Source organism: Phalacrocorax aristotelis, chromosome 7, assembly GCF_949628215.1.
Source record: "Phalacrocorax aristotelis chromosome 7, bGulAri2.1, whole genome shotgun sequence".
NCBI lineage: Eukaryota > Metazoa > Chordata > Aves > Suliformes > Phalacrocoracidae > Phalacrocorax > Phalacrocorax aristotelis.
In genome coordinates, this window is record NC_134282.1 from 19,033,503 (window position 1) to 19,060,286 (window position 26,784).

At 40.1% G+C, this 26,784-nt stretch overlaps 1 protein-coding gene across 7 annotated transcripts in view; it reads right to left on the reverse strand.

Annotated features, from left to right (window-relative positions):
* Positions 1-26,784, reverse strand: part of ABCC5 (ATP binding cassette subfamily C member 5) — a 78,527-nt gene that overhangs the window by 34,890 nt on the left and 16,853 nt on the right. For 4 of the 7 annotated variants that reach the window (XR_012661535.1, XM_075099116.1, XM_075099113.1 and 1 more), the window contains exons 3-23: positions 23,081-23,241; positions 22,184-22,339; positions 21,288-21,435; positions 16,450-16,683; positions 16,159-16,332; positions 14,714-14,861; positions 14,054-14,202; positions 13,301-13,408; positions 11,182-11,532; positions 9,667-9,738; positions 9,412-9,536; positions 8,750-8,822; positions 7,978-8,181; positions 7,176-7,319; positions 5,300-5,402; positions 4,429-4,613; positions 3,230-3,376; positions 2,754-2,883; positions 2,066-2,219; positions 1,791-1,919; positions 231-417 (exon numbers count right to left, since the gene is read on the reverse strand). Coding sequence is in view for 6 of the 7 variants with exons in the window: in XM_075099116.1 (XP_074955217.1) it covers positions 231-417; positions 1,791-1,919; positions 2,066-2,219; positions 2,754-2,883; positions 3,230-3,376; positions 4,429-4,613; positions 5,300-5,402; positions 7,176-7,319; positions 7,978-8,181; positions 8,750-8,822; positions 9,412-9,536; positions 9,667-9,738; positions 11,182-11,532; positions 13,301-13,408; positions 14,054-14,202; positions 14,714-14,861; positions 16,159-16,332; positions 16,450-16,683; positions 21,288-21,435; positions 22,184-22,339; positions 23,081-23,241 (3,282 nt within the window). In the remaining variant the exon portion in view is untranslated. Of the gene's footprint in view, positions 1-230; positions 418-1,790; positions 1,920-2,065; positions 2,220-2,753; positions 2,884-3,229; positions 3,377-4,428; positions 4,614-5,299; positions 5,403-7,175; positions 7,320-7,977; positions 8,182-8,749; positions 8,823-9,411; positions 9,537-9,666; positions 9,739-11,181; positions 11,533-13,300; positions 13,409-14,053; positions 14,203-14,713; positions 14,862-16,158; positions 16,333-16,449; positions 16,684-17,147; positions 18,229-21,287; positions 21,436-22,183; positions 22,340-23,080; positions 23,242-26,784 lie in introns of those variants that run through there. The other 3 variants (XM_075099115.1, XM_075099118.1, XM_075099117.1) reach the window with 3 other exon arrangements.

The following is a 26,784-nucleotide window of genomic DNA, read 5'->3' on the forward strand; positions in this document are numbered from 1 at the left end:
AGCTCCCCAAAACAATAGCCGTAAGCACCTCGGTCCTCATAATTTGTAATTTGGCTGCTAGCAAGAAGTCCTGACTCTGAATTGCTCTCCCCGCCATTACCAAAAGAGGTAACAGTATCCCTTTCCATTCTAGTGCATTAAGGAAGTTTTCAGTGGTGTGTTATTTTTACTTCCTAGCAATAACTACATCAAATGAGAAATTAAATATTACATTATGTGGATGTACTCACCTGCACAGCATATGAGATAGCCAACCCAGCATAGGCAGGAGGAATCTGGCCATGCATTAAGACAATCATGAGGCCAGTGGTTGTGATAAGAGCAATGCTGATAACATCCAGCCGTACAGCTAGCCAGCGCATTGCACAGCTGAACAGGTAAAATGGTGCCTGATTGTCATCTAGGAGTTCCTGATACCTAAAACCAATACAGAAAAGGTTAGTAGACCTCCACGAGCCTTATGTTCTACAAATAGCAAAGCTACTTAAACCCCTGTTCCAGTATCAGAATTCAGGGCAGGAAGACTAGTGCATCGTTGACATAAAGTCTCAAACTAGGCCATGAAAGCAGGATTTACAAACTTTCCTGAATAACGTCAGATATCTGCTCTAGCTCAAACTCTCGGAAGTCAAATTACTAAGTTTCTGTGTACAACAATGAATTATACTGGGGTGAATCAAAATTCAGGCACACTACACACACTTTCACTACAACTGCACCTATGCAAGACATCAGAGGATGCTCAATAGCTACAAATTGCTCCGTGGGTAACAGCAGCAGTGCTTCAGAATATGCACAAAATACATGTTATTTTATACACAAGTGTAAAAGTTACACTCAGTTTTGACAGGACTGTTGACACTAATTAAAACACATGAATAACCATTTAATTCACAATCCTATCACTGCAGAGCTGAGAAAGTGTATTTAAGGGGAGACACTCTAGAGATTCACAAAGCCAGTAACTAGATTTTCTGATAGTGCGACTCAGTTTTACACCAATCTCTGTTGCACAGTGTTTGAAGCACCTTAGCGCTCTAGCACCAGCAGTGCTAAGGGATAGCTATTTGCACCTCTGCAACCTTTCATCTAAGCTAGTGTAGCAGTGTCTTTCCAGAGCTTCTGTGACAGTTCTTCCTGTGCTCCCACGCTCGTGGTCTCATGACCTTGCACCTACAAAACCCTGCTACTGTTATGGCAGGTTCTCACAGGAAGCAACTACCACTCATGTGAGAAATGTTTCATTTTCCCTATATGTTTTGCAGATTTTAGTTTACACTAGAGGAAGCCACGCATAGTGCACAACAAGGTGGCTAACAATCACTTAAATACTTTATAAATACTATCCAATTATACATGTGCACAGAGACTAACAGCTCATCAATATGCACACTGAGGTTTTGTTAGTATGCTCTAACCAATGCTAATATCATCACAAGGAGAAACAACCAGTTGAAAGCATGAGCAGGACCTAACGAAAAATATGTACTGCTAGGGAAAAAGTATGGCCAAGAACTTGCCCTCACCATTATTGCTACCCGCTGCACTGTGGAGCACTCCAGAGGAGGGCATTCACCTGGGACCCCACCACTGTTCTTCCCCATGGGCTACTAGGGAGCTTTCCCTTTGCCTTCTCCTTGTTCTCCCTCATTTTTTTCCCCCCAAAAGTAACTTTCACTCTTAGAGCTAGTGTATGCCATCAGCTATAACCCATTAATAAATCTTTCTGAATGTAAACCTGTTGCACCCTGCTTTGTGTTCCACCACTCTCAGATGGTATCTAGACTGACCTGTGCAGAAACTCCTGTCCTTTGTGGTAGGCATGGATTGTAGAGAGACCCTGTATGCTAGATGTAATGTGAGACAGGAATGGAGACTGTGTGATGTTGTCCAGACGCTTGAGCTCTCGAATAAAGACTCTGGAAGGGAAGAAGCACTTTTAAGAGACATGTACAACCACCATATGCCAACCACTACGTTGATGCATATATACTTGAAGAACCCTATGTCCTTAACAACACGTCAATGCATCTCTACTCTCAGTCAAGGCAGCTGATGCACTTACCTAGAGACAACATGCAGAATTGTGAACAGGACAATGAGGGGCCCCACTGCAACCAGGAACCAGGGGAAAACCCCAGAAATCACTCCCACACAGAAGAACACAAGGATGACATTCTGGATGAACATCTCTGCTTGAAATGGCAAACGAACATCAACTGGAAGAGATGGAGAGAAAAGAGAAAGATCTGGAGTACAGAAAGCTAAACCACCTATATAAAGCAATTCAGTCCAGCTGTACATCATCATTGACAAGGACAGTGATTTCTCTTGGCTTATTCAAATTAAAAATGTCCATTTTCATTAGGTGTGGTTTTATCTTTTGAGATGCTAGTAGTCTTTCCAATTATTCCCATTTGCAGAAATAGCACTGATGCAACCCTGACCTAATTATCGCCTTTGCTGCCCATCAGCTTCACCCTGATATGCTAAGTTCCCCCGCACTAACTGCTACAAGTCCACGTGCAGTCTGTAGGTACAAAAGCAGCTGCACATTTTCTTTGTAAGTGAACGGACAACCTGATATATCAGCTGCCTTCTAGAATCATAACCCAGGTATGTCCTAATTCCTGTTTTTTCTATTACAAGTACACATTTGGCAATGGATAATAGCAACAGCAAGAGACTGGAGAGTATTAAGGAGTTAACTGGGAAGTCTGAATGTGGGATCTACAGCACAGAGTGAGAGATACCTTCATCCATGTCTTTGGAAAACCTGTTGAGAATCCGCCCAGTGGGTGTAGTGTCAAAGAACTTCATGGGGCTACGCAGAATCCTTCTGAAGAGCTCATCGTGGAGCCTTGAGGATGCTCTGAGAGTTCCCTGACAAGGCAGAAAATGTTGCAGCAATATGAAAGAATGCTTGCCTTCCTGTCACTGCTCTTCACCTGGGCACCAAAACATTCTGCTCATTTTCTTTCTCCAACCATAAGGTTTTCTTCTTGCACTCTGGGCTTCTAACCAGTGGAAGGAAGCTACTAATCTGGGAAGAAGCATAACAGAAAACATGGTGCAGCCCCAAGGGATGACTTACGGAAACCTCACAACCTGTGATCTGACTTCCTCTAGTTCAGAAGTCTCCTTGGGAGGTGACCAAAAGAACCACTGTGACAGCAACATACAGACATAGGAACAGGGGGATAAGAAAACCAACAGCATTGGCACATACCTTTACAAAGACAACGCCACGAACAGCTTTCAGGATCAACATAACTGCCATGGACAGTGCATAGATGCCAGCATAGTAATGCATGCGAGGGTTATCCTTCATACTGTTGCTTATGACAGTATCATTTCCCAAAGTCACAGTGGTGTTCTGCAGAAAATTCAAGGTTTCAGTGAATAGTTAGTTAAGGATTAAGCATGTACACATTAGAAGTGATAGACTTTAACTGTCCTCTGTCCCCTCCCACCATATTTGATATTTTTTCTTTAAAGAAAGTACTTCAATGATCTTTGAATACTTCAGTTTTCCCTAGCAGAGATATCTGATGTGCAGATTTGTAGCCCGTGGCCACCTTCTACAATATCTCTGAAAATACTACCACAATACCAACTTAATTTGATTCCTAATATCTCATTTCATGCTTATTTCTTGCATTCTTCTGAACAACAACGAATACTTGCACACCTCCACTATTACACAGCAATATTCACCTTGGATAGGTTGTACATTGCCTTCTTATCAAAAACCATTGTTATTTTCTGCCAGCATGTAGTAAATTCTTTACTGTCACACTGTTGTACATTCCTTTTTTTTTTTTTAAATCTTTAAGTTTAAGGACCTCACTGCTTATTTTAATATTGTTGGCCATCTGCACTTCATTATTTCCCCTCTGAGATTAGCAGTTTGCTCACCCTACCCCAAAAAAAGTTCTTGCAGTTATATTTGAATCTTTAAATGCAACAAGACTTGCAATCAAAGCCCCTAGAGTGGGAAAAGTCCCAAGCCACACCAGGTCATCAGAGTCTTCAAAGCAACTCCCAAAAGTCATTTGACTTAAAGCTATATACTTTAACAAGATTATCCTGTTAGATGTAAGGTTACATTCAAGCAAAAACCAGCACTAAAATTAGTAATTCCTCCTGCAGCTTGTTGGCTCCTTTCAGGTTTTCTCTTCCTTTTCTCAGACTAACCAAGACAAGGAAGAGGGCAATATAAAACCACATGAGCTATTGTGTCTTTCTTATTAGTAGAGCTCTCATTACTGGAGATGAACTCTCTAGTGAGGTCACCTCCTGGGGAGCCTTACAACTTGCTTAAATTAGGAAACACCATTTGGTCTCATAGTACTGCTTGGGATTAGACTATGAGAGCAATCCCCTTGCCCATCAGGCACAAGAGAGTAGAAAAGCTATTTATCTTACTCCACTGCCTTGCTTGATCCAGAAACTCAGCCACCAGTTGCTAAAAGCTGTACTGCCCACGTTCATCACGAACAGTGCCATGATGATGAGGAACGCAAAGGGGCCTCCAGCCGCCTGAATGTAGATACCATAAACAGACCAGGGGACAGAGCCTTTGCCTTTCTCTTCCAACTGGACCAACTGGCCTGTAAAACAAAAGAGGAGGGAGTGAGTAAAAGAAAGTTGTTCCGTGAAATTTCTGTAAGTTTGTGAGCATACACAAAACTACAGTCATTTTCAAACCATACAGAGTACTTTCAGAAACACGAGTGTTACTTAATACACAGAACTCAACGGTTCAAACAGTTTTTCAAAATGTCACATATCCTCTGCAAAATCATTCACATCATGGTATGTCTGAAAAAGCGTAACCAGCACAGACGTAAATACTAGGCTGGTATCAGCCTCGCTATTGCTCTTTAAACCCTGAAGTTCAAAGTTAACATTAAATGGAGTGAACCACAAAACAGAGGTCAGATCTTCCAATTCTTCATACATAAATGCCATATCCTACCTAGGACTCTGTCAGTAACAAGCTATACACATAGGCCTCTTAGGACAGAAGGGAGAGGTGGTGTGGGAGACACCGTTCTACAAGCTCCTTTGTGCTGATGGCATCTGACCAGTGGCAGCCTGACTGGACTTAAACACACTGTGCAGTCACGAATGTTCTTTGCCCACTGCCTGCGTCCTATCAGCCATGCTGAGTGAGGCAGGACTTGAGACAGCTTTCAAAATCTGGAGGTACATTCATAACACAATTCGGAAGCAAGTGTTTTGAGCTTATTGGTGTACAAAATAATTACAGCCAGAAATCTGATTCCATAGTTACCTTCTTCCTTCTTTACAACTTTCTCCTTCTTCACAGACCCTGTTTTGGTACTTTTATCCTGGGGTCTTTTCAGTGAACTATTTGTGTTCTTCTTTATATTAATCTGCAGGAAAACAGTGACACTAAACATACCAGAGTAATTTGCTTTGACATTTTCATATCTGAACCCAAACTTTTTATAAGTTGCCTCCTAAGGACAAAGGCTTTCGTATCAAGGATGTTATGAATGCTGTTATTGTGGATGACTGCCAACTCTGGTGGATTAAATTCTCTTCCTCTATTAATCTGAACTGCTACCAGTCTGTACTGGCAGTGTGCAAGGTTAATTTCCAGAATCAGTGACACTATGTGCATACATGGTAGAAGAATGACACCCCTAGCACTGAGAGAAAGATACATGCCCCCTCTCACTTAATAAATTTGTGAGTTATTTTTACAAGAGGCTTTTTTTCCCCCAAACACCCTAGTACTTCACTCAGGAAAGCTGTCATGAAATGTCTAAGGACAAAGTCAAGTTAGCTTGGTCTTCCGGAAATCAAATGTCCAAACACTAAACTGCACACACAGTTACTGTTCTAAACTCAGCCATCTTCCAAAAGATGGAAGTTACTACCTGTTCAGAGACAGCCTACATTAACTGAAACCCCCTACCCATCTTCAGGGTCCTCTTCCCACACTTTACGTGAGAAGAGACATCTGACACACATCGAACCACAGAGAATCTAACTTGACCATGTATTTCTTCTTATCACAAATGCAAATCAATGCTCCTTCCATGAGCTAGTGTTTACAGAAAGACAGTGAAGGTCAGCCAAGCATGCAGACTGGAGAATCTCATGTTAACTGTCATTACATGAATCTTAAAATGGCAGAACTATCATCTTAATGTCTCGGAAAGGATATGCAGAGTAATGCATTATATTCTTTCACTTCTTTACTAACATCTTCCAGGAGAAAATTTCAAACACCTTCTATATCTATGTATTTATCACAATGCTACCTTTTCAGAAACTTTTTTTTTTTTAATGTCTGCAACTTGTGAATAAGGAGCCCCTCATCTCTTAAAAAAATAAACTGCTGGTGTGCTTTTTAAACTCTTTTTACTAAGAGAAAATGTACATAATGCCTAGAGAAGTAAATCATCATCAAATAAAAGCAGCAAAGTTGCTTACTCCAAAGAACAACTTCAGGAAACAAACAGAAGAAACATGGGGGAAAGACTGAATTGCTGAAAGTTTAAATGATGTCCTACTAAATGGGTTCTTGTTATTTTCTAGATTTACATTCTTTCCATCGACTAAAATACTAGAGCACAAATCCAAGTTTGCATTTACAGCCATTGTTTCATAACAGCAGCAGTATCAAGCAACAAGTTGGTTTTTTCCCCTCAAAACCCCCCTAAAACAAAGCATTTTCAGTTACATTTCCAAAAAACTGTCACATCTTTTGTCAAGTTGCATCACTTTTCCTGTGCCTCATTCACACCCGATGTTAAAAAAGTCAAACCAGTACGAATTTTTTTCAGACAAAAGGTTGGCCCAGGTCTGTGCTAATTTGGAGGTTAATTAAGAAGTGAGGTGTACAATAAAAGAGACAACAAGCTTCCTGCTCTGAGCATCACCAAAGACAATACATTACTTTCATGTTCAACTCATGAGCTCACTGGCAGAGTCCTCTCTACTATGCATTCCCTAAATATGAACTGTGACTGCAAATACCAAGTGCTAATGAAGCACAGATTATTCCACAGGAAATCTATTGGTCAGATCAACACATGAACGTGTGAAGACATTTTGCGGTCTTCCAACTATGTCATTTGGCTTATCTCATCAGAATAGTTATCATTCAGAGCACCTTAAAACAAACAAACAAGTACCTCAATATGTGGTGTTTCTCCCAGCTGTAGGTTATTAAAAATAGTTGCATAGTCCCCATTTAAATTCATCAGCTCCTCATGACTTCCTCGCTCAGTAATGCAGCCTTCCTTCATGAAGATCACTTCATCACAGTCAACAAGATACTGGAGAAAATGGCAGTAAGAACAAGTCTTTATCATTGTGTCTGATTATCAGACACACTGCCATATAATCCTTTTCAGTCATTTATACACATCTGCACAGAACACACCTCTTCCACAGTAAGACATGTGATTCTTAAAGGTCCTGCATTGACTACAGCACCATTACTCTCACTGCACACAAATAAGTTCTTATATTCTGTCAAAAACAATTATGGAAGACAATTCAGGATACTTCAACTGTAAACAGTGATATACTAAGTATTAATATTTCTATGCACAGAAGATAGCAAAAAAATCTCAGAATACATCCATTCTGATTTACTGACACCAAATCTAAGTTATTCTGATGTGATGAACTAGCTTTATAGAAAGTTGAGCAAAAGTGTTTTTGGAAAAGGTATTTTTTCCTCTGGTAAATTTTCTTTAGCCAAGTGTTACCAGTCCAGATCAGACCCCAAGCAGCACTGGTATCAAATAAAGAACTGGACTGTGCTCAGTGAATATTTGCAAACCTAGTTTGTAAACGTAAATGATGCATCTTATAGACGGACAGGGTGGTTCTGTAACAGGTCAGGGCATAGAATTTTCCAGTATTAAGGCAACTGACTAAACAGTATTTCAAGGAAGTCCAAGAAAGAAAGTATGAGAGACACAGTACCTGAAGCTGATGAGTGATGAAAAGGACAGTCTTTGACTTCAGGTGCTTCCTTATTGCACTGTTAAAAATGTGATTTCCAACATGAGCATCTAAGGCACTGAGGGGATCATCAAGGATGTAAATGCTCCTGTCACTGTACAGGGCTCGAGCCAGACTGATTCTCTGGCGCTGTCCTCCACTCAGGTTAGCCCCTCGTTCACCAATCTGTACAAATACACGCATTATTTTACTTCTATACAGCACCGTGCAACACAGATATTCACAGCTCAAGAGGTGACCGGAATGAAGCAGACCATAATTTTTTTTTTAATATATCTATACACACACCCCAAAATATCAGATATTGTTTTAATACACATATATATATTCTAGTTTAGGTGTCCACTACTTTGTGAAATGTATTATACGTTCAAACTCAAGGTTAGTATGCTTGAAATGTGGCAGTACTTTTTTGCTTATTTTACTTGTTTTGTATAATATAGCCGTACTTTCTTCTTAGCTATTTTAAACCAAGTTCAAATAGGTCCTGTTAAAGCAGCTAAATTTAAAACACAATAAAAAACCTCCCGAATTGCCAACCTCTGAATCAACATGGCACAACTCTCAGTAGCCCAGGGCCTGCATTGATAAGGTCAGCTCAAGAAGGTGGAGTTCAACAGCTTGGCCTATATGCATACCAGACTGATGTTCCCCTCACTCCAGTCTAGTCCACCAAACCAACACTCTACTTTTTCCCACCTACTAATTAGTTTACTATAAGCAAAATTTATACCTCTGTCAGGTCCCCATTTGGAAGGATGGCTAGGTCAGGCCTTAGACAGCAGCCATTCAACACCGTATTGTATCTAAAGAACAATTAGACACGAAGTGAGAACACTGGGGTTTTTTCCCCACCAAGCATCTAGCTTGTACAGCGTTATCTCACTTTCTACACTAATAGCAGACATTCCAGCAGCCTAAAACAAATGATCGGCCTTGGATTCCCAGGAGGAAACTGAGGATAATTAATCACCTACTTCTGAAGTACAGTGAAGGTAAGGAGGCAATTTTTTCCAGTGATAGCTAGCACAGGCCACAGGAAAGGCCCCCACTGGGGGAGGACCATGGAAGGTGCCAGTACATTGCAAGGCCAGGACAGCAAGAGCAAATGCAACTTCAGTGCTGCTCCACAGCAGCTGCTAAAAACAGAGATCAGACAGTACTCCAGCATGAGGTACAGCCTTCACTGCAAATGAGCAATGACAGACACGCTGACAGCTATCAGCCACAGTGACCATGTGCAAGAGAGGCAGGCTCTTAAATGAGACTTAAAGGAGTCTTAAAGACAGTCTTTTAGATAGGATTTAACTGCAGCATACTCTGCTTTAAGTTTTCCTACACTTGGGCCAAGAATTACTAAGCTTTCATGAAAATCAGGAAACAGTTCTGATATACCTTTCTTCATCATATTCCTTGCCAAAAAGAATGTTGTCCCGAAGTGTAGCATTGAGAATCCATGCCTGCTGGGCCACGTATGCAAATGTTCCACTTACTGCAATGCTACCCTCCAATAGGGTCATCTGAAATTAAAGATAAACAGTGAAATTACGCTATTCCATGTTAGAATAGACTTTCTTCTACAAAGTACAAATAAGTGAAATAGGAGATAGGAAAGGGAAGAGCAGAAGTAGTCAAAACAGATTTTCTCACCTGTCCTAAAATTGCTGAAATAAGTGAAGTTTTTCCACTCCCCACACTGCCACAAATTCCAACAAGTTTTCCCTATTCAGAAAAAAAAAATTATGATACACATTTCTTACATTCTCCATCCCTTTCAGAATTTGGACTACCTTTAGTACCTCTGAAGGGATAGCTGGACATTAATGACAGCTGAAAAGAGACATAACAGACAAAAAAGCAGGACAGTCAGTATTTTAACTCTCAAATAATAAAGTGTGAATACTGTACTGCAGTGGACTAAAACTGAATCAACCCTACAGGTAAAAGTGATCACCTGCCCTTTGACTGGGCCTGATACAGACCCAGAGAATGCTGCACTCAGCCAAAAGCACCAAGATGCTTTTGAGAATGGTAAGGAAAGATATAAAGAGGGAAAGACTGAAAGAAATACAGAATTTGGGATATATGGGTCCAGTAAAACTCCTTGCCTATGAGATGCAGCTTGCTAAGGAACACATACCAAGAAAAGGCTAGAATCCTGTCACTCAAGCATTTCTCTGTGATAAAATGGGTGGGTTGATACATTAAACAACGAATTCACCAAAACTATTTTTGTTCCTTTTGTGAAAAGGTAAAGTGAACAAAAAGGGTATATAACCACTTGTGGAACACATTGCTGGCCTCCTCTCATTTACAAACTTCTGACAGAAAACTAGCCTTTACATTTTCAGGTACTGTGTACTCCTTTTACAAGGCTATTTTTCAACTAAATGCATCCTTCTGAAAAGTTTAAAATATAGGGGGTTTTATAGTTTAAAATAATTTAAACTATCCCTCTACTCATACGACTACAGAAGACAATTTAACCATAAATATCTTGATGATTGCATAGATCCCATTACAACATCCAACTGCCAGACTGCAAAACTTTTGTATTTGTAGATGAAGACATGTATTAAAATCATTGCTTTTTCTTTGGCATTTGACATGCTTTTACCTATCTTGGAATGACGACTCCAACTGCTTCTAAGTTCTTGAAAATCTGTGTCCTTCAACTATACAAAAATTCTCAAGGAAGAAAATTGCACATTCTTCAATGCAAAGCAGTTATGCTCCATTAGAACACCTGATCACCTAAAGTGTTCACCCAGAATATACCTAACACCCTGCAAAATTATCAAACAGCTGCAGGAATACACCACCCACCAATATCCCACCAATAACCCTGTTGCCCTGATGATTCTTTAAGCTCAATGCTCATATACTGTACTGAGAGCTACAAACAGCAAAACCATCAGTTAGATGTGAAAGCTATACAACCTGCAGTTGTTTCATAGGCTGTTTGGAAAGATCTAGTTTGCTAAAATGGCACAGCTCTCTATCAAGATCAGACACCGCATCCTGGATACTGCAGTTGCCATGGATATTGCAGGAGTGTACAAAAGCAACGTGCTCCATTTCATGCAAAAATTCACAGTTCTATTCCAAGGGACAGCTAAAAATGAGGCCTTTTGAAAGCTCAGGTTTCCTCCTTTCTTCTCTTACCTTTTCTATCTCCAAGTCAATGTTGTAGAGGGTCCTCTGAAGCCGAAGGTTAACCAGGTGGATGATTTTGTTCTCCTCTTCAGGGCTAGGATGGTCATCATTGTCCACTAGAAGATGGCCCTTCTGCTCTGCCAGCACAGCTTGCTGTCCCTCATTCTGCAGCTTCATTTTCTCTTTCTTGCCCTTGCTGACCTTCTTGTCTTTTTTCACTTTGGGGGTCAACTTTGGTGAGCTCTGGACGCTGGCGTGGGAGAAGTCCCAAGCCAAGGTAGCGTTTTTCACCTCTATCGCGGTGTGAGGATTGGCTGGTTTTTTCTTTATCATATGAACCTCTTCCATTAGAAATAAACTCTGATAGGAGTTGTGAGAGAGGTGTAAAGATGAGACACCTGATCAAGACTGGGAGACAAGCCTATGGCACACTCACGCAGCAAAACACATCAGGCTATAAAGTAGGAGGAAGCTGAAGAGCAAAAGGTAGCTCATTAGTGTAAACTAACTCCAGGCCTGCTAAGTGGCCAGGGCATTCCTGATGTGGTGGAAGGACTTAGATACACTAAGACTTTTGCAGAACTGCAATATTCTGGATGCGATATGACAGGGGCTTATTCTTTTAACACTGTTTGGAACTGCAGCTCTGTAATTTCTTGATTAAAAACACACGAGTAGAATACATGGGTTGGAGAGGAGAGGTCACCTGGAGGGAAAGTGACTGACTCATCCTGCACACTAACTCATGGAAGGAAGTGGAATGACTTTCAAGTTCAGCCTTTACCCTTCATCTTTTCTGCTGGGAAAAAGCCATCTCACACAAATTTAGCTGACCTATCTTGGGCTGCTTGGCAATTAGTAGTAAGCAATTAAGTCCATTGTATCGTGTTTTCCACCACATCCATCAGTATTTATAATTAACACAGGTTAGGAAGAGATTTTTCATAGTTTAGTAACAAAACAAGTGTTTTCCACTTACTTAATTTACGCTTTGAACTAAGAAGCCTTTTGTGATTACAGACTTCTCAATTCAGCGCCTTATTTACTCTTGAAATTGCTACACCCAAATCACACATTAGTAAGAGAGCTCATACTCATTTACAGAGCCAAAGAGTCAGTTACATTTTTACTACGATGTTAGAGTACCCCCACCTTGTGTTACACTCCCTACACACAGGTTACACTGTTTACAGTCAAACTGGCAGATATTACAATTTCCCCTCTCCTCTTCCCCACCCAAAACTCCCTTCAGCACATTTGGATTTAAGAAAGCCTGATTTAGGGTGACTCAGATGATGAAACAAAAATGCTCAAAAGCAATTAGATCTCAAAACCATTCTACAGATCCCATTCTTCTCACACCCAGATTTGTTTCATGAATGTGTTACACAGAACCCATGTATCTGTCAGTGTTTGTGGAATCCTGTTTGGAAGCTTCTGCAATGTGCAATGCACTATTGTCTTCAAGAGACAAGACAAAATAAAGGCCTGTCCTCTGAGTTCATACTGAAGTACACACAGTGTATTCACTTCACAAGGTTTGAAGGATGAGATCATATTCTTTGCTACCTGGGTTTTAATTTTCTGCCTGAGTTTCCATTTCATCAGATCACAACTGCATTTTATTCATATAGTGGAGTTTCAGTCACTTAATCCGGTCTGGAAATGCAAAACCTCAGCTTTTTATGACTACATATAAAAATCCATTGGTTTGTGCAAAGCAGCCTACATAATACATGACATTTCCAAGAAGTGTTTCATTAGCAAAACATGAAATTTCATTGCAAACATGTTGCACTGTCGTTTCATGCAGGCAGGCTTAAAACGGATTTTAAGAATTATTACACTGTGAGTCCTGTATTCTCTCTTACAGTGGCCAACACATCAAAATCCTACAATCATTAAATAAGAATACTTTGCTTCCCACACTCGTGTTATCTTACACTTCTTATATTCCTTCACTAGATTTGTATCTCTTTTGCAGAATCCAATAACCTGGAGTGCCAAGTGTAAAAAACTCCTCAGTCATTAAAACAACATTACCTTCCAAGTGTTCCTTTATCATTTACTGTACACATAAAACACTCCACACTTACAGTTAAAACTGTAAGGCCAGATGACTGCTTACCTTAAATCTGTCAACAGAAACAGATGCCTCAGACAGAGACTTCACTGAAAAAGGTGTTACTTTTAGAGCAAAAGTCATTGAATTAAAGACAGTGACAACTGTGAATGCCTAAAAATGAAAAAAGAAACAAAAATCACATTTGGATACAATTAACAAACTCCGACCTTCTAGAAGCTGAAACGTCACAGCAGCAATTCAAAGCCATAGAAAAGGCACACAGTCCAAGAACAATCACTTAACTATTCAACATCGTCTCAAACAGCAGAAGAGCAGATCTACCCAACTGTTTCTCCAGTGCTTTGTAACAGACCAAAACAGACACGCTCAGTGTTTGTAGGCCTACTGAAAGCAGCAGCTAGCAAATCCTGCATTAGCCCATTACTTGTGAAGACCCAAGTTCAAATTCTGTTGTAAGACATTTGTGCTATTTGCATCCAAGCACACTGTAAAACAAAAACGTCCAGTAGTCCCAATGCCCTATCTGAAGAGCAGACAGGGATGCTCGTTCACATTCAGCTCAGAACTTGTTCTGGGAAGATCAGGGCTGAAACAGCACCAAGAGCTTTTTGTGCAAAATAAAAGACTACACCTGCTGCCATCACACCCATCAGATGTTCACTTCTGAGAGTAAGGCTACAGCCTGGTCACACAGGCACAGCCACAAAGCAATGAATATGATGAAGGAAAATGGCTTAGCAGAACAGCTCCTGTAGCAATATTGTAAAGAGTACTTTCAACACTGCAGTAAGTTACCTGAGCTGCTGTAAGATCGTAGCCAAGGATCATATGGACAGAAAAGGTCACCACGCTGGCGATGACTACAACTATGGGAGCCACACCCACAGTGATGCTCTGGAAGTAGCCCGCACGCTCTAAGATTTTACGTTCTTCCTCACGAATTTCTAGAAATATAAATAGGAGCACCACATTAAGTATGATTTGGGGGGTACTTACACAATAAGACACTATCATAGCACTAAAAACACTGAGTAAGAGAGGCCAAACTCTATGCTTTAGCATTTATCACATTATATACCTTCTTATAAAGACCACAGTTATGGAGGAGCAAACGATAACGGTCTGTAAATTTCCCTAAGGATAGAGGTCTTTCTACTTTATTTTAAAATAGAGCAGCTAGCACGTTTATTAAGTTATTAAAAAAAAAATGGAACAGAAGTTAAAAGTTTAAGATTAGTGGCAAGCCACAAACATCATTATGCTGGAAGGTGAAACTTTAGAAGCAGGTCTGTTGCCCAACCCATCACGCATAACAACAGGAAGCCTGAAGTATAGAAGTATTATTACACTGCATGTACATCAACATCTATGGTATCAAGCTAGGAGGATGCACCAGGATACTAACCAATGGGACATCTGCACAAAAGGAAACATTTACAAGTTGTGTGAACTCACTTTGAACATTCTGAGAAAATGGTTTGACCCAGGCATACATTTTAATGAACTTAATGTAATTAAGAACTTCATTCATCTTTTGTACACGCTCATCTGTTGTTGATACACATTTTCTTCTGAAATAAGCTGTGAGGCGTGATACAAACATCTGAAACAGAAGGTAACACCAGGCAACATTAATGGCAACTCAGGAAGAACAAGTACATTGAACTCCTAGTTACCAGAGAAAGCTAATTTTGAACCTGAAAAAGGGATTCAGGGATGGGGCAAAGCAACTGTTATTCTAACATAAAAGTCAGGCTGGAAATACTATTCATGTCCTCCCACCCCATCTGCATTGGACTCACAATAGCAAGTTTCAAAAAAAAAAAAAATTGTGAGAACAAAGGTGCACAACACTGAATAGTACCAGATTTGTTAAAGTTTCTGAAACACAAAGACTACAAGCACATTAACCTAAAGACACAAATTGACCATCACAGCAAGTTAGTAGTATAACCTGTTTTAGCCAACCTTTTAACATGGTCCCATAAGACAAGAGGGAGCTGGACTTCGCACAGCCAGATCAATTTCTACCACATGCCAGTTCTATGAAGGTGGTAAAACAGTTTTAACGTTTTTACTAAGCTAATCTAAAAACAAATAATTGTTCATGTGTTTCTAAGTATCTGCTACTCCTACATTCATCCCATTCCTGGACTGAAATTCAAAACCAACACACTACTTTAGGAAGTTTTCAGCTCCTTGCCCTTCTTCATACTCCTGCAAGCTCTTTTGGAGTCCCCACCAATAGAGAAGGACTGCTGAAAAGAACTGGAAAATATGATCAAACTGCACTCCTCATTCCCCTCTTTAAAATATAATGGTAATTATATCTTACTCCTTACTGTTGGCCAGATAAATTGGACTAGAGTGGACCTCACAGTATTGAGCCCACAAGCCTTTTAAAATTTGTATTATGAATACAGACACAAGTCCTCAGCAGCCTTGCAGGGCATTTGAGGCAAGAAGATTTTGGCCCAACAAGCCTATTTCACAGCTCAGCAGAAGTAGAGGCAAGAGTAACCAATCCAGAACACCTTCTCCCAGATGCAGTGCTTTTCAACATCTTCTGTGAAATCAAGAGCAACGTCCTCAGGCAACACTGAGCTCCTGTACACAAGCTGGAGGCCTCAACCACAAGCACCTGAACATGCTGCAGTTTAATTTATGCATATTTATCTCAGTGAAATCTACCAGCTTTCCTATTTCCATTTTCTCTTTTTTATCATTTTGAGCTTCCTGTTTCTAAACTTCTGCTTCATACACCATCTTTAGAAACACCTTTGGTAACATGCAACCCCATGAACAGGCTAAATCTAGCACATTTCAACACCTTCTATTCAGAACTATATATATGTCTGACCTAATAAAAATAAAGCGAGTCTTAACTCTTTCAAACTCACCATTGCTGGGTAGAAAAGGATGAAGACAGCTGAGCCCAAGAAGCCTGTTGGACCCAGAATAATCACATTATAAACCATTCCTAAGATGGCCACAATAGGGCCCCCAGCCAACAAACTGCCAACTGCTGCAGCTTCAAACATCCTTTGACCATCATTGGAACATACATTTATGAGCTGAAAAATACACATAACAGATTATTTATATTTAAGGCACAGCTCATTCTCAAAGGAGTATATTATATTGCATATCCCTTTTCACGCCAGAATTTCCAAAATGATACTACAGCTTACCTCTCCAAGAGACTTCTCCTTTATGTTCTTCAGCTTAAGAATTTTCTTAAACGCCATTGTCAAGATAGCTCCACGTAGTCTAACCCCCGTGCGGTAATTCAAAGCCCACGTTAGCGCAAGGGACCAAGATCGCACTATTTCCGTCATAAAGATGCCAAAAACTAAAAACAAGCTGTACTGCAGGTTGGGCTCACTCTGTTGGGTATACTCCAAAAGATGTTTCACAACAAATGCCTACAGGAAGAAATGCAAGCTTGCATGAACACCCCATCACCCCAGAAGACCATGCAACAACTTTATGTTAAGTTAGAAATAAGTAGGCTACTTTGCTTTTAAAAGAGCTGTTTGAAATAGAAAGCATCTTCCTTCTAGAAATAAAAGGTGTCAATACAAGAAGTACTGTAACACAAAGCCCTGCTGAGAGCCAAGCACTGAGTCAAATTTAGTAAGTAAAGAGAGTTTAATTTGGAACCATATTCCTCGCAGCACGCTTCTAATCCTCCGTGTCTTCTAACTTAACATAAATCTGTCAGTTAGCTGAAAGCAATGCATTATCATATAGAAGAGTTTTAAAATATAGTCACTACTTATACATCTGCGCACATTAAGAAACATTCCTTTACGTGACATTAAGACCTTTTTTATTTTATCTTTGGTTTGCTTCAAACGTGCTTATTTGATAAAAAGGAACAATGTACCTACAGTTGTAGAGGGGAAGAGTGAGAAGGACATTTGCAAAACATTCCTGGAAATAAACATCAGCAGTTTAATAGTAAAGAAAAAAACAAGCAGAAAGCACAAGGTACGCAATACCACAAATCATTGGGGACAGGGGAGAAAAACAAACAAACAAAAAAATTAACCATTTGATCCCTCCCCATACCCTCGCCCCCCAAAAATATAAACACTTTACCTCAGGAATCACAAACATCACCTGCAGAAAGATGACAGCCCCCATAACCATCGATTCCCACCTCCAGCTCTTTGTGGTCCAACGGCACAACATAACATCACACAACTCAATCACCAGCAATATTAAGTACTACTGACTGTGGAACAAGTCTTTTATTTGAAATAAAGTGCCATCTTAAATAGTAACATCTCAAAAACACTGTACAACAGGTAGAGCATTGTATGAACATACAATCTGCACATACAGGATAATTTTAAAAGACTAATATCTAACAGCCAGTCTTAGCCTCTAACAAACTAGATTTGTAACTACACACAAAATTATAAAGATACAAAAACAGAACAGTATTTGTTCATGAAGTCCAAAAGAAGCCAAACTTGCAGGTGTCAGAGGAGGCTTCTGAGGTTGCACAAATTCTGAAATTTGGTTTAAAAAGTATCCTACAGTAAGGCTTCACAGACAGCAAAAGAGAGCTTTTCAACAAATGATGGTGTAAGATACTGGTGCTTGTGATATGCTAGTACAGAGCTGAGAATTACCTTTGCTCACAATAAAAAAAAATCTGAGACCAAAGGAAATATTTGAGAAGCCTTCCACATCATAGTCCGTTGAAGTCCTCTTGGCTAAATCAGGTTTTGCAAATAAGAGTTCTGTATAGTTTGAAGAGAGAGGAAAAACAAAACCCCACTACTTCAGCAAAGGTATTTGATAGCTATAGCCCAGCACCAAATAACAGAAAAAAACGGAGATCAAATTCATCTGTTCTGAGGAAAGTAACTCTGCATGTCAGAACCAAGGAAACATGCTGTAAGTAATTTTGCTCTTTTTCACAGGTGTGAATTAAAGCCAGATGTCCATCAGGTTCTAGAATGGCCACTAAGAAAAATTACATATCAATCCCTGAACAAATGTGAGGAGCTCACATTCACAGATTTATTGCATTCCAACTTTCTCCTTACTTCGATTTAGTTTTACATTGACTGTTTGGACCACAACTGCATACAGTTGGTTTGCAGTTAAGGAGATTACTGACTTCCTTTTCCAGTATTCAACATATGCAACTGAGTCACTGAGCAATTGGGGTGAAAATTCCCCCTTTTCCTCACGAGCTGTAACTCAGCATGGTCGCAGACTGCAAGCATTTTCTCGCACACCAAAGCATTGCTGAAAGTCTCAAAGAGAGGATGTATAAAGATAGCAGATGTTTCCTGGGGTCTCATTCCTCCCAAAACCTTTTAGTGCAATTTTTCAGCACTATTTTACAGTTTCAGCATCTCCCATGATGAAATAGAGACCAGTTTACATTACACCCCCTTTTTTTTTTCCCCCAGAAGAAAGAAAAGAGGAAACAGTAGATTAAAGAGTTTTGAAAAGGGAGGGGAAAAAAGCCACACAGAATTAACATTTACATCTGAAAACATACTATTGGAATTCAAACTAGTTTAATGACAAGAATCCAGCACAAAGTTATTTACGAAACAAGAAAGTTACAGTACAAAAACTAAAACTTAAGCTAACAGAGAAAAAGGAACTCCTGTGACTATTACCGTAGTAGCTGGTACTAGCGGCTCAGCCTTCTTTAAGCATTCCCATTGAATAAACATTACCTTACCTTTGCTCCTGACGTTGGCTCTGCCCAGCAGGACTGTCTCGTTCTGACGCAGAAAACAGCCATCCTGAAAATTCTAAAGAACAGCTTCTGTCACTGGTCCCACTGCAGTGCTGGCGTCCCTGCTGCAGCCAGCGTGCGACAGCACAGGGCAGGCTGCAACTGGAGCCAACTGGGAAATCAGGAAACTTACCTCCAATAGCTTACCACTCCCCCCTCCAATAACTGACCAAACTGTCAAGCTGTACTCCACTAAGATAGCAAGATTCCCCATCTCCCAAACAGGAAGAATAGCTCTGAACAGTTGCAAAGAGGTACATTGTTCAGACCTGGAGTTAAACTGATTATGTTTAGTAATCAAAAAACTTCTTTGCTCCTCAACTCAAACTGGAAAGTTTTGGTAGCTGATCAAATGGCAGCAAATATTCACTGGAGATAGACAGTATCTCACCTATACTAGCACATTCTGATGGTTGTTACAAGGCAGTCTGACACATGCAGCTGTCTCACCAGATTATGGGTTTGGATACTGTGCCAGATGCAGAATTTATCAAAATTTAAAAAAAAAGGAAGACCCTTGAAGGATCTACCTGATATAAAAAACCCTACACGGAAAGTCTGCAACAACTCCTTTCCAGTTATAACCATTACAATGCTCACTAGCAAAGCCACAGCTATTGCCTGGCATTTCAAGGTCACAGACATTCAATTAAAATTTTTGAGGTTTAATGTAGTGTTTAACTCCATTTTTATAATTTTCACCAATGCATGAGGTCAAGTCCAGTGCTTTTCCTGATCTCCCTTTTCACCTTCAGGTGGCTGAAAGGGTGTAACAATACAAGAAAGCACTGATACTTCTGAGGAGACAGCAGGCATACTTATGAGGCATGCCATTTTTAAGAACAGGGAGGAGGGATGGTAAAGACTTATTTTTCATGCCAAATGATGGCACCAAAAAGGAATTGTTCCTTATTCAGAGAAATTAATAAGTTTGCCTGTAAATGGGCAAATGTCTGTAGATAATTTTAAATTACCCAAATTGAGCATCAACTGCAGTGGTAGCCCCCAGCCTAGTCAAGTTGGTTTGGTTTTCTCCTTCCCCTTCAGCAGTTTTGCTGAGACAAATTGAGAAAATTACACTACAGAAATTAGGGGCAACCCTGCTGCAAGTTCTTTGCTAAAGATAAAAGCAGCTACTAAGCCCTGTAGTGAAACAATGACAGAAGCTCTTCTTGGGGAAAGCTAGTGCTGTTAAAACCTTAATCATGATTTAATGTTAATTACCGAAGTACGTTCATATATTTTATGATACAAGCTACTATAAATTACCAAGAAAACAATACCACAGAAACACTTATTGTTATTCATATTACATGAAACAAGGCAAACTTTAAAAAGGCTTAAAAAACAGAACATCATTTTGATAAGTCATTTAAAAGCAGGAAAACATTTTAAAAAGACATTTCACCTAACAGTGCACCCAAGTGTACTTACCCAAGAAATGAACCTTCAGCTTACCAGCACACTGAAACGTGTACTACTAGCAGTAATACTGCTCCTACTCCTCAAGGGAAATGTGTAGAGAATAAATTTAGTCAAAGTTTCAACTGTAAATCTGCACAGCATGTGCAACAAACAGGTGACAAAAAATGGTGTGAATGTCAAGTCCCATACGTTATCTTCATTACGACCCATAGCAACAAACAGCAGCAGTTCCTAGAGGCAATAAGCGCACTCTAAAACTTCTACATGAAACCTGTCTGACCATTCTCTGTAGGATCAGTGAAGACTATACCCACAGACTTCTTGAGACCTGCTCACATAAGTTTTTAAGTAGTAGTCTAATAAAATTGTTTCATTCCACTTCTTGAAGACTGTGCTATTAATGCCAATAATCTAAGATTAGTGTTTTAGCAGACTGAATTTTATTCCAAGATAAATTTACAGAATTGCAAAAACAAAAAGAAAACAAGTGAAACACCTGCACATAAGAATTTTACGCAAAAAGACCACATACCAGTTAAGGAAAAAAACTTTGAACTATACTCTAAACCAAAGAGAGAAAACAAGTATGCATTTCCTCCAAGACACCTAAACTCCCCCTCCCTTTTCCAAGAACTTGCCTCAGCATTCAGCAACTGATCCACCAGCTGTAAGAAACCTATCTTGGACTCTTGAACCAATTTGGAATTTTGCCCCAAAATTTCTAGCTAATCAAAACATTTAAGCGATTCTGCAATGAAACCTTCATATTTTACAGCTGGCCATGAGATGGAGCCCTCTGGGGTTGTTAAAAAAAGGATGGATATTACTTACTGGTCCACTAAAACCTGCGAGCTGCGTGATCATCAGACACACTATGGAAATGATGAGCCTGGTTCGGCAGAAAATCCACACAACCCTCCGGAGAGAAGCATCATCAGGCCCACTCTCTTTCAGTTCTTCCTGCCACAATCTCTCCAGCCTAATAAATACAGAAGCCTCATATTATAAATTTTTCACCATTAGAGAAGGTACAATCTCACAGGTACTTCTTTGTGAAAATACCAAGCACTTTCTAGCTCAGAGCAACAAAAAATGCTATATATCAGGAGAAATAAATACAGGGTACATTCTGTGAGGTAAAGAGAAATATCTGCCTCTTCAAATATCTATGTTGTATTACTTCTACAGAAGACAGGGATGAAAAACACAATGCCTTTTGCTTTGCCTGGAGTCTATTTGGCAATCTTAATATACTGACTTGTCACAGCCTTTCCTTGCTGATCTGACAGAAGAGTTTTGGAGTCAAAACCTGACAAAAATTCTCATTAGCCATAAATATTAGCCCAATTGCAAGATCTGACCCATATTCAATCAAATAACCTTGCTGCTGTCAGTATTACGTATTATTTTAGCACAAGATTTTTTTCAGCGTAGTCTTGAGAAAGAACTTCATTTTAATAAAAAAATAATTTAAAAACATGGAAAATCAGAAAAATAATTGCAATACACTCCTGGAGACAGAATCCTTTAAGTTCACTGAAATAGGCAATAGTACAGAAACAGTGCAGCAGGAGGAAGCCGTAAACGAAGGATAAAACTAAATTCCACTATTCTGAGAAAGGCAGAATAAAATGTCAGTGCTGCTTTTCTAGGGCAATACTATATCATTGCCTGGGAACTAACATACAAAAAAGGAATCTAGAAAATATGGAACAAGATGTCTCTACCTTCTACAATTGACATCTGAAGACTCATGCCTTGATAAAGACCATACATCATCCATAAACAACTCCCCTTTCTTGTATGCTCTGTGGGCCAAAGGAGTGAGCCAGGAGAAGGTCATGCAGGAGAAAAGCCCAGCATTATCAACAGGGTGCTGGTGTCTAAAAGACAAAAAAAATAAAATCGCAAAAAAATGGAAAAGGAAACAGAACTGTAAATCCCTGAGAAAAAGCCTCCTCTCACTGAAAGTACTCAGAGTACCAAATGGCTCATGCCAGTCATACTTGCTAAACAAATTCTGATGCTTTCAGTATCAGTCAGCAGATCTACAGTTGCAATCCTCCTTTGTAACTGGTGGTGCTGGTTTTGGCTGAGAAGGGGTTAATTCTCCTCACTGTGGGGGTCGGCTACCTTTCCAGCTTCCCGCGCCCTGCCGCGTGGGGGGCAGGGGGGGGAGGCTGGGAGGGGCAGGGCCATGGCGGGGGCGGCTGACCCCGACTGGCCAATGGCAGGTTCATTCCATACCATGTGACACCATGGCCAGTGTATTGAGGGGGGGCAGTGGCAGCGCGGGGGCGGCGCGGCCTCGGGTCGGCGGGGGGCTGCGGCGTGTGGGGTTTGTCCCGGCGGTTCGTTCCCCCTCTGCCCTCCCTTCCCCCTCCCCCGGGGCTTTGCGCCTCTCGTTGTTCTCCTTTACATTGCATTTCTACTGTTGTTTCTTTTAATTTTAATTATTAAACTGTTCTTATCGCAACCCACGAGCGTTACCCTTCTGAGTCTCTCCCCCATCTACCGGTGGGGGAGTGAGCGAGCGGCTGTGTGGGGCTGAGCTGCCGGCTAAACCACGACACTGGTTTGAGAAGCAAATGCTGTATCAGTTCTTTTGTAGCCTAAAGACTTACTTGGAAGTAGTCCGTATGGGTTTCAGCACATTCAGGCCATGGTGGTATTTGCCCTTTTGATGCTCTTCATCCAGCATTCTCAGCTGGGAATGCACGGAGGTGTCCAGCGGCAGGCCCTCTGCCCGAGCAGCTGCTTCCAAGGCATCCTGGCATTCAATCTGCTTTTACAAGAAAGACAGAGTCGGAGTTCAAAATTACATTTAAAGTCTGTGACTCCTGAATCCAGCAACTTCGCACCTTTTTCGTCTGTAAATCATTGTGCAACAGCAATCACCATCATTTCAATGTCTTAGAGGACAGGCTTCAGCCTGGCAGCGGAGACATGGAAGGCACACATTCTAGATCTGCAATTAGATTGCTGCATTTGTAAAACATAAATTAATACTAGTACTGTGCCTATGCATTTAAAGGACAAAATGATAGACCAGACTAATCTTGCATCCTGCCACAGGAAATACAATAGAGAAAAATTACAAAATCAAGTACCTTTGACATCGGCTCAGGAAATCAATTTTACTGCATAAGCCAGTCATTAAGACATACATTCTTGATGAATTTACAACCTGTTAGTGTAATTTAGATATTCTTATCCACAGAAAATTAAAATTATTTAGCAGTATTCTGAAAAGTCCCTTCTTCAAAAATATGTTGGATTAAATCAAAGAACAAGTTTGCATTATGCAGAATTGTACTTTCTTTTATCATGTTTCCTGCTTTTTCTCTTTTTCCCCTAAGCTAAAGGGAACAAAGATGACAATTTTCTCTGCTCCCAGCCATGCTTCTCAACAGCTCAAGAACTTTATTAACAACTACTTAAAAAGCAAGCCTTATCTCAGGCAAGTTTTTCCACAGCCATAGTGAAAGGCAGACCTAAATGCTAATCCAAGAGGAGAAAGCAAACAGCAATATGAACTCTGCAACATTTTGACTACTCCATACAAACCTTTTGACCAGACACTAGGTGTGGCAGAACTATCTGAGATTACCTTGCTATCTATACTCACAGAGGGCTCACTACTGGTTCTGCTAACTTAATGGACCATCTGTTGCAGTCCTACACTACCTGTTTGTATTCTAATTTGTTGAAATGAAGCTACTTTGTGGAAAAAGAACACCTCAGAACTGAGGTAAAAGTCTTCCTAGCTGTCTCAGACAGAGATACTATGTTTACCCTTATTAGTTGCCTTCCAGAACAAAGACTCTTTCTGTTTTCAGAGAAATAAAATGAAAGTGCCTTGTAGCCACCTAACACCACAGTATCTGCAAAGCACGAAACGCATCTCAATAGCAAGTACTTGGTTCCTAACTTTGCATGATGTAGTTCGTCAGAAATGCCACCATTTATCAGAGACTTAGTCTGTACAACATTAACATGTAAGCATGTAGCACATTAAGACACCTAGTTCCCGCTCACATGAAGAGGAAACTGATAATAGCGTAAATATGTCCTTTATTTAACTGAATTACTTAAATACTGCCTAAGCATGCTGTCAACGATGCATGGTCCTGATCTCAAAAAAACTTATTCACTAAACCTAAAGCTATGATTACAAAAGAAGATAAACTAATAAGAAAACAAAAGAACATTACAACATGGAGCAACTCAAAAATATGCAACACTTGAAATCTGAATTACAAGACTTTGCACTCAGTTTACATTAAATTACTGACTCACTAAGGGCAATATCGCCTTAGTAAATCTACCCAAATCAGCATTAATATGGGACCTGCCAGAGATGTCTCTAAGGACTCAGTAGCGGGGAAGAGTTCTGCGCCACTGCTTTTCTGGTTTCAGCAGAGGAATTCATAGCTAGTTCACTGTGTTACCCTTTGCAAGAGCCCCAGGCAGATCTGCCTAAACACCCTATTGCTGGGAACTTGCTTGTAAGTTTGTAAGTGATGCCACAGGCTACTTGCAGAATCATGTTTTTTGAGAGCACACAAAAAATGCCTTTAAGTTTAAAAAGAAAAAAGTCTTCCAAAACAAAAAAAACATTGTATTTGTCAGCATAAGTGAGGCTTTTCACCACTAACAAGAATATCTTTAATTAGAAAGCACAATTGCAAGATAGCGTATTTTTAAGCAGTCCAAACAATGTTCCTAAACACTCACTGTGAAAAATAATAAAACTTTCCAGAGCTTTTCAGCAAAGGTGGAAAAGATGCATTGATAAAAGACTATGGTGCTGCCTTTGAAAGGCCTTTATAATGCCTTGCCATATAGGGAAGCACAAACCCCTAGTCAAGAACATTGCCCATCTTGATCTTGGCAAAGTTGCCAAAATCCCACATGTATGATTATCAAGAAATAAACGCACCTCAGTACTGCACAATTAAGACTAAGAAAGACCACACAGTGCTGTGTCACTTAAAAAAATATCTTCAAAGCATATAGTTTATCAGGAAGAAATGAGACTCCTAAGCAGATCTACAGTGCATTTCTAGAGCAAAATACTGAAGTACAAAAACTAACAACAATCCCAACACTATTAATATAGGTTTCTAAAACCCTATTATTTTTCCAAGTGTCCATCAACTGGCGATATCCTAATTGCCTGCATGCATGCAAAGTTTTCTTGGAAACTAAAACCTTGAAGAAGTCATTAGCAATGTGATAAAACAGGCTCCAGCACTGGTCTTGAAAGAAATGTCTAAATCATGGCTGTACTACCAAACAGAACTCAGACAGCACTTTTTCTAATTCAGCAACCTATTAATATACCAATACAAGCAATGAACTAGGTGACACAACATGGTGTTGAAATGCTCACAGAAACAAGTCTAAATCAGATCTCTCTAACCCGAGGGTGGGGCGGGTTTTCAGACATTTCTTGAAAAACAGCAACTCACTACTCAGCATCACCAAAAAGGCCAAAAGACACTGAAGAATTTTTACAAGAGACAAAGATTAAAGCAGGGAACATTACCATACCACTTAAAAACCCTAGCATTTGCCTCCTTTGTGAACACCAGGGTCAGTCCCCTGTCACTTCAGTTCAAAATGGGTATTATACTTAAAATTACTTTCTGTGAGCAATGAGAAGAGTTGAGATTGGAACAGCTTCCACACAAGCATAAATTTAAGACTTTTCAGCTGGATAGAAGAGAGGAGTAAAGATAAGTTACAGGTATTTGAGAGGTCCAAAAAGTCATGAACAGCATGAAGAGAACTAAGGAGTGATCACCAACTGTTCTTACCGCAAAAGAACTGGGGACACTCAGCCAAATTAATGTTTTGCCAACAAGGCATACTTAAATTTAGAATTCTGTTACAGGATTCTCTAAAGTCCAAATGCAAAAATGGACTAAAAATGGGAGAATTAAACTCATAGGATAAGCATATTGTGGCTCATTAAATGCATGACAGAGGGCAACAGTGATCATTTACCCAGCATCTTATTAATTCCTGGTGGATTCCAGAAAGTTTGACACCACGGGCAGCTCCTACCAGAGGGTAATGGTTCTGCACTCCACATTTCACGAAGCTGTGGCACACCTGGGTGCAGGCTATATGATTCAACAGAGGACTAGGAAAATTCACAGATGAAGAGTTAAACTTTTAATCCTGAGGGCAATCCCCAAGAGTATGGAGTACTTAGGAAGTCTCACTACACACATGATCTTGACTTGTCCTTTTAGCCCCACGCTTAGCTCACAGGCAGGCAAAGAGAAGCATGACTGGCACTGCTACTGCAGAACACACC